The sequence below is a fragment of the Lipotes vexillifer genome, unplaced genomic scaffold (assembly GCF_000442215.2).
Source record: "Lipotes vexillifer unplaced genomic scaffold, Lipotes_vexillifer_v1.1 scaffold892, whole genome shotgun sequence".
NCBI classification, from domain to species: Eukaryota; Metazoa; Chordata; class Mammalia; order Artiodactyla; family Lipotidae; genus Lipotes; species Lipotes vexillifer.
Window position 1 is genome coordinate 227,934 of NW_006786445.1, and position 13,082 is coordinate 241,015.

General features: G+C 52.0%; 1 protein-coding gene and 1 non-coding gene across 3 annotated transcripts in view; one reads left to right on the forward strand and one right to left on the reverse strand.

The window, feature by feature from the left end:
• Positions 1–13,082, reverse strand: part of USH1C (USH1 protein network component harmonin) — a 52,648-nt gene that overhangs the window by 28,607 nt on the left and 10,959 nt on the right. For both annotated transcript variants that reach the window (XM_007458783.1, XM_007458782.1), the window contains exons 3-14: positions 12,134–12,277; positions 11,858–11,996; positions 8,062–8,170; positions 7,911–7,935; positions 7,661–7,718; positions 7,276–7,370; positions 5,453–5,537; positions 4,451–4,510; positions 4,234–4,290; positions 3,786–3,928; positions 2,422–2,487; positions 1,930–2,054 (exon numbers count right to left, since the gene is read on the reverse strand). In XM_007458783.1, the coding sequence (XP_007458845.1) occupies positions 1,930–2,054; positions 2,422–2,487; positions 3,786–3,928; positions 4,234–4,290; positions 4,451–4,510; positions 5,453–5,537; positions 7,276–7,370; positions 7,661–7,718; positions 7,911–7,935; positions 8,062–8,170; positions 11,858–11,996; positions 12,134–12,277 (1,106 nt within the window). The remainder of the gene's footprint in view (positions 1–1,929; positions 2,055–2,421; positions 2,488–3,785; positions 3,929–4,233; positions 4,291–4,450; positions 4,511–5,452; positions 5,538–7,275; positions 7,371–7,660; positions 7,719–7,910; positions 7,936–8,061; positions 8,171–11,857; positions 11,997–12,133; positions 12,278–13,082) is intronic.
• On the forward strand, positions 6,289–6,361 carry TRNAE-UUC (transfer RNA glutamic acid (anticodon UUC)). The gene has a single exon. It is a non-coding gene; the product is annotated as a tRNA-Glu (tRNA).

The window sequence follows — 13,082 nt, forward strand, 5'->3', positions numbered from 1 at the left end:
CTCTTTCCTGTCTGTTCAAAAATGCTGGCTCCACACAGGCACAGACACCTGAGTCGGGTAGAACCTGTCAGCTGACTGGACCCCCAGATTGAAGAGTGGTTGGGGGGGTGCTGGCTGCAGCCTGGCCTGTCGGCCCTAAAAGGCAGAGACCATTCCAGCCTCCCAGGAATGGGGAAAAGGTGGGAACTGAGCTGGCTCAGAGGCCTTCCTGCACTTCCTGCCTAATCTCCAAAGTAAAATTAAACTGCCGATGCAGATGCAAATGGATGGTGGTGGCCTGGCTGCCTCAGCTCAGGCCGGCAGAGCCTGGTCCTCAATCACTTGCTTCCTCCTGTTCCCTTAGAAGACATTTATATCTCCAGAAAAGGGAAAGATTTTGCTCATTTCATTCAAGAAGCTTGATTTGGTCTACAAGCACCGAATAAATAGCTAGAGAAAGGGCTTTTATTTTTTACAGTTCCTGAGAGGGTGTGTTTGCTTTGAGGCCAAGACCCAATTTCTAGGAAGGTACTAAATTGACTAGGATTACCTTCATGAGAAGCAATTAAAATCGATTTCTCTCTTTCGGAAGCTCTTATTTCACTCCAAAGAGCAAATTAGCTACCTGTCTAAAGCACAGATTATTCGCCGGGAATCTAGCTCTGGCCACATCCTCAGCTCATACCGAATGTCATGGGGGCGGCTGATGAGAAAGTGCTTTGTCCTTCGGAGAGAACCCGAGATGACATTGCCCCGGTTCCAGCAAGAAATGTGCTGGGAGATGCTTGCCCTGCACCAGGGAGGCGTGCCATGGAACCATCCAGATGCCCTGCGCCTCTTGTTGACCCAAATGGCCTGGGTTGGTAAGTTGATGTCCCTCTAGGGCTCGAGTATGATTCAAAGTTGGGGCCAAAGCTGTCCGGACCCCATCACAGGATCCCAAGTGGCTGCTGCACAGGGGAAGTGGGGGAACCTTGGTCCTTGGGTGCAGATTTGCCTCATATTGGGAGGGTCCAAGGTCGGCTGAGCACAGTCAGCTGGAGTAGAATCTGCCTTGTGTCAAGTACAAATCGAAACAGCTGTAAAGTCAGAGTAAAGGCCCAACCAGGCATCCTCGACCTGTGATTGCCACTGCCCCCCAAGCTGCCTGGCTCCTGGCTCCCCACCACTACCCCACTGAGGAAGCACTGAGACTGAGCCCCCAACCCTGCCCTGGTGGTGTGAGCTGCCCCTTGAAGAGACATGACATCCTGGGAGTTGGGGTGGAGAGCAGGTGGACGGGGGAGCACGTGGTGGGGGCCTGGCCTGCAAGTGGACGTGGGAACACAGGACAGAGGAAGAAAGGAGATGGGAAGGGCAGAGGTTGCTGAGGCCCAAGGATGGCTGCAGTTTGGTGCCTGGGAGGGTCACACAGTTCTCTCCCCGGCTCCATCCTCGGAGTGGCGTGACTGCAGTCCACACACAGGGATGCAGGTGGTAGGGGCACTTCGGTAAGCTCCTCCCACAATTGCTCATCAGCCTTGGACCACCAGAGTCCTTCTCTCACGTGAGCCCCTTCCCCTCTTTCTTGCTGCTGTTTTACCCCAGCCCCAATTCAGAATGGGCAAGAGGAGGACACAACACCTGACATACTAGGATGATAATCCCATCAGCAGTTGGCTTTTGCCACAGCTCTCCAGCCCCTCTTCAGAAGTCCAAGGGCACATGCCTGAGTCTGTGTCATGGGGGAGAGCCTGGCAGCAGGCCCCCAGGACAAGGAAGGCAGGCAGATCCCACCCATCCCAATGCCCTGGCAGACAGCACCTGGCACTTGGCTGCCCCTCCATGAAGAGAGAGCCATAGCCTATTCACCTGGGCAGGTGGTGGTGAGTGGAGGGAGGCCTCTATCTTTGTCTAGACATCCCCAGGCCCCAGAAGGAAGCCCCCTCTCCCCCGGCACATGATACATACACTTTGGCTTGCGAAGGGGTACTGGGTGCACCTCGGTGGTGATGGTTTTAGGCGACAGGAGCTGTTCCTTTGAGCCCCAGTCTTCTTCCCACTGCTTCTTAAAATTCTCTTCCTCCTCCACGATCCTGAAATAAGATGCCTGTGACTGGAGTCAGAACCTCTGCAGGCCTGCCTCCTGCCTATTGGGGAACGCCAACCAGCCTGGGGAGAAGCCACGTGGTTGTAGCTGTGACGAAAACGAGTCTCTGGCACTTGTATTCTAAATCAGGTGTGAATGCCACCCTGACAGTTACAAGACTGTATTCCAGTTACCCTAATATGATGGGTTTTACTAGGATTATGGAATGACTACACATAAAGGACGGTCCACCAGGGGACAAGAGGGCCAGGTAAACTGGGCCTGGAGGTGGCCTCTGGGGCGGCGCTCCTGCGAGTACACTCACGTCCACGCACAGACATGTGTGTGCAGACACATGGGGCCAAGGCACTCACTGTTCCATCTCCTTCCGGTATCTCTCATTTTCCTCTGCTGCCTTCTGGGCAATTTCCTTTTTCCTTCTGAAACACAAATGCAAGTTGGCATGTTGGAGTCTATGTCAGAGAAGTTAACTCTTCCTTGCAGCTAATCTCTGATTTGAGAAAAGTTTTAAATATTTCTTCCAGGCTCCTTTCCAAGGATGCCTGGACCAAATTTGGATGCTGGGAAAGAGGGTCCAGAAAAGTCTGGATCCTGTGCTCTTGTGTGGTTTCGTCTGGCACTGCTGAGCAGAGATTCTGCACTGCGGGAGACTGGAGGCAGTTCAGTGCAGGCCACATGCCATGCAGCCACCTCTAGACACCAGCATAAAGTGACTGACTGAGTGAGGTCCTCCCAGAGGAGGGCCCCAGACCCCAGAGGCAAAGCCGGGGCTGCTAAGCAAGGCCAGGGTAATGGGCAGAGGTACCACCCAGGGTGGTTCTTCAGGCAAATTCTGTGATGGGAGAGGTGGAAAGATCCTGTCCACTTTCCCTTCCCAAATTCTTATTATGCTCATAGAATGTACCTGGATTGGGATCTTGACAATAGTTTTTTTTTTTTTTTTTTTTTTTTTTTTTTTTTTTTTTTTTGCGGTACGCGGGCCTCTCACTGTTGTGGCCTCCTCCGTTGCGGAGCACAGGCTCCAGACACGCAGGCTCAGCGGTCATGGCTCACGGGCCCAGCCGCTCCGCGGCACGTGGGATCTTCCCGGACCGGGGCACGAACCCGTGTCCCCTGCATCGGCAGGCGGACTCTCAACCGCTGCGCCACCAGGGAAGCCCGACAATAGTTTTTGACTTATGAATTCTCTCAGTCATCATCCCAGCCACTCTGGGGTTGGTGGGGGGTAGTTCTTATCACCATAGATGGGGCAGCCAAACTGCCTAGGTATGAATTCCACAGCTTAGCCATGTCTGACTTTGTACACAAGTGGTGTAACCTCTCTGAATCTCAGTCTCCTCACCTATAAAATAGGTTAATACCATCTATCTCCCAGGGCTATTATGGGAATTCAGTTGAGGAACGTAAACAAGGCCCTAATACAATGCCAGCCATGTGGCTGGTACTTGACAAATGTTAGTTATTGCTAGTAGCATCCTCATTTTCCATACTCCTGGGTCTTGGAAATCAAGGGCTTTCCTTGGCAAGGAGGGAGGAGCCTCGTGGTCTGGAGGCAGGGGATGCTTCCACTGCGCATCACTGAACCCATCTGGTCTGAAGACAGGCCTCAGGGGAGAGAATAGTCAGCTCAGGATGCGGTGGGCAGGAAGAAAGGCGGGTAGGATGGTGCAGTGGTCTGGGAGGGCAGGGCAGGGGCCTCCTGGCTGGCCACACTCACTGCCGCTCCATCTCCTGCTGCTCCTGGAGGATCTTGTTGGATTCCATCGCCAGCCGCTTCTGCATCAGAAGCTCCTGTCGCTGCAGCTCGCGCTGCCGGAACTCTGCCAGTCGCTCCCGGTCTGTCATGAACAGCTCCCGGCCCTCATGGGGAGAAAAGAGGCGCCTTGCTCAGTCCCCTGGGAACCTAGAAGTCCACTGCCAGAGTTTGAGGGCCAAGATTTGGGTTGCCTTCTCATCTCCGTGGCCCCCCATGTCAGGCATTGTGGCTCCTGCTCTGTCTGACCCAAGCTTCTGGCTGGGCAGAAATCCTCCCCAGCTGCTATCAGAGCTTCAGGGAAGAAGACCCCTTGGCCTTTCCCGTGAGTGTGTGGCAGAGATCAGGGGTCTGAGCAGCTGGGCTGCAGGTCAGGGGCCACGGGGCCCCCACCAGCTCGTTCTGGACTTACAGCTCCAGCTACGACGGAGATGGTCAGGCTGCGGCTGCTCTTCAGCACGTTCACGGCCTGTGGGGACAGGCAGATAGTCAGCTGAGACCTGACAGATCAGAGTGGTTGAGGCCTCTGGAGAGCACAGAAGGTTTCAGACACTGTGGCAAGGGGGACGTAGGTGAGAAGAGGACAGCAGAGAGGATCACAGCCAGAAGGTGAAAAACCCACACCTCACCTCCTTGTGGTCCAGGTTGGAGAAGTCGATGCCATTGACTTCGACAATCTGGTCCCCTGGCTGGTGGAGAAATGGAGCGGGATCAGCATGTTTGTATTATCTGTACACTCAGTCTGTTGGAAGAGCTCCCCCTGGAGGCCAGCATCAGATGTTGGGTCTTCAAGTAGCTGTACCTCAACTCTTCCGAAAGAGCAGAGTTCCAATGGGCTCCTCCCAGGGCTCCTCCACCCCATATCTCTTTCATCAGTTGTCAAATATTACACCTTTAGAAGTTTATTACTTTGGCTGAATTTACAACATTTGCTTTAAAAACTCAGTTTGTAGACTTAGGAGCCTTTAAGCTTCTCATAGAGTAGATTCTGTGTGGAGTCATAATAATAATTAGTATAATAGCTAACATTAATCGATCCCTCAGTATGTACCAGACGCAGTTCTAAGCATATGTATTAATACATTTAATCTACACAATGACCCCCAGAAGGAAGGCTAGTACCCCCATTTTACAGGATAGGAAACTGAAGCACAGAAAGAGGAAATAACTTGTCCAAAGAAGAGGTTAAGAGTTCTAGCTAGCTCTGGAATCAGACCACCTAGGTTTGAATCCCAGCCCTGCCATACTACGTACATGATCTTGGAAAGATCTTTCTCTGGCTCTCAGTTTCCTCATCTGTAAAATGAGGCTAACGATAGTACCTAATTTTCAGAGTTCTCATACATTTTAAAGGGCTTAGAACAATGTCCAATCCAGTTAACGCTCAATGAATGTCAATTCTGATTATTATTACTACATCCCAAGCTCAGGACCAAAGGCTCTCAGAGCTGGAGAAGGGCTGGAGAAAGGCTCAAATGTCACCCACTCTGTGAAGCCTTCCCTTTGGGGGTTAATAGGAATCATCAGCCAGTGAGTGTTGAGAGAGGGCTGTGTGGGAAAGCACGTGCTCCATCCCTGTGTGATCACAGTCTGACCCTGCACCCCACAGGGGCAGGCCCAGGGTCACTCACCTCCAGCCCCACCTCAGCAGACAGGGAGCCAGGCTTCACGTGGCTGATGAAGATGCCAGGTTTCTGGATGGGGCCGCTGGAAATGCTGTGGGAGATACGGGAGATCAGGTGAGCCTCTGCTCTTCAGTGCTTGGTCATTTTCAATGACCGGGCCCCTATACCTGTGTGCCCAGGTCACGCATGAGCTCAGTACCCAAGCCCTCTGTCATCTACCTGTTCAGCCTCTGTCTACCTGTCCAGCCTCATTTCCCTGTGTCAACCACCACAGAAAGTTACTTCTAATTCCCCCTACCCAACCTCTCATCCAACATATTGCATATGCTGTTTCTTCTCTCTTTCTAGCATTTTCCTATGCATTCCTCAACACTCAAATGTTATCTCCTCTACAAGGTTTTAACCAATCTCCTTATTCTATCCCCTGACTAAGCTGGTTGCTTCCTTCCCCGTGCTCCTAAAACACCTACAGCAAGGATGGAACTTGTACTGTTTGTTAATCTCCCCTCCCAGATCTGTGGCAGATACCACTAATCAATCACAACACTCTTTCCACCTACGCCTAGATACAGCATTAAAGTTCTTTTCAAAATAGTACTCCAGGGCAGCCACCACTAACTGATTAGAGATATAGCACAGGATGGAAAACTTATTTGCCATGCCTGACCCAGAATGCAGCTCCATGACAGAGTCCCTCAATACTGTAACTATTTATGTGGTTGGCTTCTATATTAAGCTATAATTTCTTAGAAAGGAGGGGATTTTTTTTTATCACTTATGCTTGTCAGAAAAGTGTTGAATAAATGTGATGGAATGGAAATAAGAAGAATAACTTAGGGAATTCCCTGGTGGTCCAGTGGTTAGGACTCTGCGCTTTCGCTGCTGAGGGCCCAGATTCAATCTCTGGTCAGGGAACTAGGATCACACAAGCCTTGTGGTGTGGTCAAAAAGAAAAAGACAAATAATAATAGCTAATATTTACAAACTGCTTACTACCTGCCAGGCACTAAGCTTGGTACTTCATTCTGTCATCTCACTCTTCCTCACAACAGCCTTGTGATATGGGGACTATTACTGCTGATTTATAGAGAAAGAAACTGAGGGGACTTCCCTGGTGGCACAGTGGTTAAGACTCTGTGCTCCCAATGCAGGGAGCCCGGATTTGATCCCTCGTCAGGGAACTAGATCCCACATGCATGCCGCAACTAAGAATCCGCATGCCACAACTAAGGAGTCCACGTGCCGCAACTAAGGAGCTGGCGAGCTGCAACTAAGGAGCCCACCTGCCGCAACTAAGACCTGATGCAACTAAAAACAAACAAACAAACAAACAAATAAATAAAAGAAACTGAGGGTCAGGGTGGTTAAGTAACTAGTCCAAGGTTCTAGAGTTCATAGGTGGCACAGCAGGGCCTAGATCTCTAACTGAAGTACCGGTGTGCTTAACAAGAATGTCCCATGAGACCCAATGCCTGTTTGCAACTCCCTGGCTGCCTCCTAAGGAAGCCACAAGGTAATAAGTGAGAAGGGAACTGTGACAGAGATGATCAGCTTGACAGGTTCCTTTTGCATGACTTGAGGGCCCACCAAAGGAACATGGCCCTGCCTTTGGGCCTCAGTTTCCTCCTCTGTAAAATGGGCCTGTTAGAGCTGTCCCTCTGACCCTACAGGGCTGTTGTGAAGCTCAGAGGGGAAATCAAGCACCAAGAAGTGTCATCACTAGTGGACAAAAGTCTCCTCAGAAGCAGCAGTGAGAAAGGGGAGTGGTGTGAGGGACCTATTGGGGTCTGCTGGCCATGAGCGAGCCCCAGGGCGTACCTGCCACCCACCTGCAGCCAAGGCCCCGGGAGCCCACCAGGCTGATGAAGACCTTCTTCTCCTTGTTTTCCTGACTGCTGGGGGAGCCCAGGCTGGTCTGTCCACCCTGAGGGAGGGAGACGATAAGGTCACTGGGTGTCCGCATTGTGCAAGGGGCCTCTTGTGCTCATAAGGCCTTCAGGGCGAGTGATGCTGTCCCCACATGAGCCCGACTGCCGTTTTGTCCCTGGGAGTGTGTGTCTATACCAGCTGGGCCACCACCCACAGGGGCATTCTGGATGTGCTGGGGGCCTATATGAAGCCCCTGAGAACACATCCCTAGAGAAGGCCTTCCTTCAGGACCAGCTGCCCCATCCAGCCCATCCAGCCCCCATCACCGGCGGTCCTGACCCTTACCCCAGATTCCGACACAAACTGATCCACATACTGCCATTTGAGGGGCTCATCAGGAGAGCTGATGGCAGGGGAAAGTAGAAGGCGGGTCATTAGGGAGAGATGTTTGAGGCACCAGGCCCCAAATCCAAATCTTCCCCATCTGAAGCCTCCACCATCACTGGCCCAGGGGCAGTGCTGGCCAGACCCCAGGCTGATCCAGGACCCTGAGCCCATAGGGAGGAGTCTGCCTGCAGAGGAAGGTCCTTCTCACCTCTTCACAGGGATCAGGCCGATGTCTGTGGGAGAAAGGCATGGGGGTTAGGATGGCTCCTCTGCCCTCCCTTCCTCCCCTAGGAGCTGGGTACCACCAGGTGCCCCACCCTGCCCCACCGTCAGCACCCCCGTGCTCTGGCCTCACTCACGTCTCACTTTGATGGACACAGTCTTCTTGGTGCGGATGAGGTTGATGACCTCCTCATGGGTGCAGGAGGCAATGGAATACCCATTGATCCGGACGATCTCGTCCCCTACCTTAACCACAGGCAGAGAGAAGACGCACCAGGGTGAGGAAGCATCAGGCAGCTGGGCAGGCTCGTGGCCAGATACTCCTGGCCTGCTCTCCAGGAGTCTTTCTGCCCATTTTACAGATGGGGGAACCAAGATGGGGGCGAGGGGCACAGAGAGCGGGTAGCAGAGCTGGGAGGAGAAGTCAGGATTCTGTACCCTCACTCTGTCCCTTCCACCCACTGGGGCACCATCAGGTTCTGGAATTTATGCGAAGGGCGACCCTCCACCAAGATTCAGGCAGCTCTTCCCTGGCCTTTGTCCTCTGAGCACCTTGGCCCTGGGGATCAGTCCTGAAGCTCCCCATTTAATAACTACGGGGCTGGAAGGATCCTCAGACATCAGTTGAAACTGAGGCCCAGGAGGTGATGTTTTGTCCACAGTCACAGTCATTAGCTACAGAGCAGGGACTGGATCGTGGACGACCCGACCCTCTCCAGCCTGAGGCCAGGGCAGGTCAGCTGGCGGCCTACCTCACACCACACATGCTGACCCTTTAGAGACTTGTTAGTAAGTGTAGGGGACGCAGCTTGACTCTCAGTGAGGTCTGGGTGGGCACATAGCCTCTGAGGGGTCCTCCGGGCCAACACCTACCCTTTACAACACCCCCCAGAGTCACCTTCTCCCTATTGTCACCCGAACACTTCCCTTCCACACCTGGACCCAGACCCCCGTCTTCTCAGCGGTCTGGCAAGGGGCTCAAAGAGGTGCCACGGGGGTGGGGGGGCCGTCACTGAGGACCCCTCTAGGCTTCTGGGGCCTTCTCATGGAAGGAGAATGGCTGGATGGCCTCCTTGCACCAGTTCTTCACAACAACTCTGCGTGTCTGTTAATCAGATGAGGAAACTGAGGCTCGGAGAGGTGAGGTGACCTGCTCAAGGTCATCCAGCTAGTGAACAGTGTTGCTGAGATTTGACATCAGGGCTCCCTGACAGACAAGTGTTGTCTCTTGGGTGTCTGGAAGCAGAAAAGAAGGGACTCTGGCCAAGCTTGGCTGCAGTTCCCTGTGTCCTGTCCTCTCTGGATACTTGCCACCTGACAGAGCCCTCAAGTCCCATAGGAAAGGCAGGGATAACTCTGTCCATTTTACAGCTGGGACAGCCAAGGTACACAGAATTATTCTCTAGCCTTGGACTATACGGCAAGTTGTGCAGGGCAGAGGATGTACGTTCAGACAGGATACACTTGGACAAAAATCTAAAATAACTCCAGTAGGGGGACAAGTGCAGAGATGGAGGAGTCCCAGGGCTGGGTCCAAGGCCCCCACTCGGGGCCCAGACTCACAGGTCAAATCAACGGGACCTTCAGTTGAGCCAGGCTGTATCTGAACGTACCCCTCCCCCACCCTCAGACATGCGATCTCCCCAGAAACATGAACCCCACCCAGACAGGTGAATGGATGCAGATGTTTTCCCCAAGCTGCTCTGAGTGAAGCTCCCTGTGTTGTTCCAAAAGGGAACCTGCCAGGGACCCCAGTGGAATGATTCCCACACAACCCCCGGCTCAGCTTGCAGGATTGGCTTTCCTCTCCCTCTCGCTCCTGCGTGGAGCCCTGCAAAAGGCCCTTTGTGCAAGGGCAACAGTGAAATGACGATCTGAGGGACAGCGGCACAAAGGAGAGATGAGCCCGTTAACCCGAGAAAGGGTTGATAATTCATAAGCCTGAGAAACAGGCAGGAAGGTAAAAGTCTAAGTTCCATTAAAATGCCCTGATGCCCCCAATCATGGAGGAATCGTTGAGAAATGCTTGTCCTAGGAGGAGACCTCACCCTGGAAAGAAAAGAGGGCTCAGCTGACGCCAAGAGAAGAGCTCATTATGTTTTTTCTCTGGCTGTGTTTCTGGGCTGGAAAATGTGTGGCACAGGAGAGGAATAATGAAGGGGCTGAAATTTCAGACGCTACCAGTGAGCCGTGAGACAGGGATTTAGAACAAAGCAATGTCTGTCAGCTCCCAGTTTCCACCTCCCACTCCACGGTGTCTTGTACCATTAGCCTTCAGGGCCCCCGAAGCCCCTGGCTTGGCAGCCCAGATTGGGATGCTGGTAACAAACATGCTGGAAGCTCTGGGTGGGGGTGGGAGGGCCTCTTCCGTCTGGACATATAAAAACACAGCTCTGGGCTCTGGCAGGAGTGAGATCTGGAGGTCTGCCCATCTCTGCCCAGACACTGAGGCGTGGCGACCCCAAGGGAGGGGACCCTGGGGTGCTGAAGAGAGATCCCTGGACTTGGCAGTCAGGAGACCCAGGTTCAAATCCTGGCTTTGCCACTTACTGGCTGTGTGACTCTAGTCAAGTCCCTGATCTTCTATCAACTCTGTAAAATGGGGATGATAAAGCCAAGGCATACAATGAGAACTGGCTGTCAGCATGTTACCTGGCACATTATAGCTGTTTATTAAATCTCCCTCTCTGCTTGCTTAACAAACACACAGCATTAACTGGTATATATAGAATGGATAAACAACAAGGTATAGCACAGGGAACTATATTCAATATCCAGTGATAAACCATAATGGCTAGCACAGGGAACCATAATGGAAAAGAATATGAAAAAGAATGTATATATGTTTATAACTGAGTCACTTTGCTGTACAGCAGTAATTAACACATTGTAAATCAACTATACTTCAATAAAAAGAATAAATTTAGAAAAAAATAGTACATTCATATGATTCAAAAGCCAAATAATATTAAAAGACGTAGCCTTAAAAGACTCAATCTCACCTTATCCCCCATCCACTCCAGTTCCCCCTCCAACAAGTAACTGCTTTTCATTGTGTGTGTGTGTGTGTGTGTTTCCTTAAGCAAACACAAACAAATCATATATATTCTGGGAGCGTAAAATGCATGTTGTTTTCTGCAAACTAACACACAGCATTTATGTGCCAGATACTGATACAAGTACTTTGTAATATGAATTCATTTATTCCGGCGTAACAACCTGATGAGGTAAGTAGTATTATCATCATCCCATTTTACAGATGAGGAAACGGAGGCAGGGGGTTAAGTAATTTCACCGAAGTCACACAGCTAATGAATAGCAAAGCCAGGACATTCCAGCTCCAGAGTCTATGCTCTGAAGCACTGCACTATGCCAGTATTTCCTTTTCCCTTCCAGGGAGAAGGCTATGTGTCCAGAACTTCAGGTGTCAGGACATAATTATGCTCTTCCTTCATAAGACATAAGGGAGGTGGGGTGCAGTGCAGCAGGGGCAGCAACAGCTGGGAGCCAGGTTCTCAGCTCCACTCAAGAAAACAGGCAACACACTACTATATACAAAATAATAAGGACATACTGTACAGCACAGGGAACTCTACCCAATACTCTATAATGGCCTATATGGGAAAAGAATCTAAAAAAGAGTGGATATATGTATATGTGTAACTGATTCACTTTGCTGTACACCTGAAACTAAGACAACATTGTAAATCAACTAGACTCCAATAAAAATTGAAAGAAGAAAAAAGAAAACAGGCAAGTGCCTGCAGCCACTCTTCTATAGGTCCGAGGACAATCTGTCAGGATACGTCACCCTTTTCCTCTCCCAAAGGCTCAGAAGGGCGAGGTGACCATGTTACACCACACAGCCTAGTGAGGGGGAGGCAGGAAGCCTGAGGGCTTGGTCCCCACATCCCCCGAGCTCTGCTCACTCACCTGGAGCCCGATGCTGTCTGCCTGGCCACCTTTGATGAGGTGGGAGATGAAGAGCCCGCAGCCGAACTCGAGGCCACCACGCACGCTAAGGCCGAGGCCTTCGGGGTGCAGCCGGTCCAGACGCACCTCCTTCAGCTTCCTGCCAAGGGAGGAGGGGCCGGTGACGGCCCAGCTCTGGCCTGATGGCCAGCACTGCCCCATCCACTCGTGAGCAGCCCTGTCCATCCCAGGGTGACCTCTCCCACCCCCGCCTCCAGCCTGTGGCTCCCTCCGTACCTGGAGCGCCGGGGGGTTAGTTGGTCGTACTCCACCTGGTGCTTCAGTGGGATCAGAGGCCTGATGGCATCAAACAGGGGCAGGCGGCTGGGCTCGTTGATGACCAGCTTCAGGTCTCCCACAAGCACGGCCACGTCCATGGTTCTGCAGAGACACAGGGACCCTGAAGCCTCCCCCTTGGCCATGACCTCTGAGACCCAAGGATTCCCAGAGGAAGCAGTCCTGGGCTGGGTCCCCACCCACTGGGCCCAGGCCTTGGAATTGAGGAGAACTCTCCTGAAAAGCCCAGAGCCCCTAACGATGGGTCAGGTGCCTCAGAAGAGTTTGTTCTCTCATGTAAGTATCTCAAGGAAACCATCGAAGTAGGGGTTGTTAACCCATCCTGCGGATGAAATCAAGCCAGGATTCAAAGTCAGCTCTGCCTACTTCTGAAGCCCAGCATCCTTCCAGACAGGAAACCTCTGTGAGATGGCGGTGAGCCCTCTCATCCCCTTGTCTCCTGCTCTGAGCTGCAGCCTCATACTATCTCTCACAAGCCTCTACCTCAGACCGTTCAGACCCTCAACGTCTGGGGCCAGCACTTCTCCAGCTGCCAGCTGACTGGCTCACTCTCAGCCCATTTTTTTTTTAAATGTAAATTGCTCCCCTTCTCAAAACCCTTCGATGGCTCCCCACTTCCCAGGGGACACACTCCATCCTTCTTGGTAGGCTCAGGGCCTCCATGACCTGTTTCTGTGGAACTGCCCAGGCTGGTGGCTGTTATGGTCTCTGTCACAACCTGTGCTTTCACATCTCTAAACCGTTGCTAATGTTCATCTCTCATCCTGGAATGTCCTTCCCTGATATTTCCACCCAGCAAAATCCTTCTTACCCTTCAAAAACCTAGCTCAAGCCTTCTTGATCCTCCCTCCACAGTTAGAACTGAGAACTCCTTTCTTTACATTCCTGC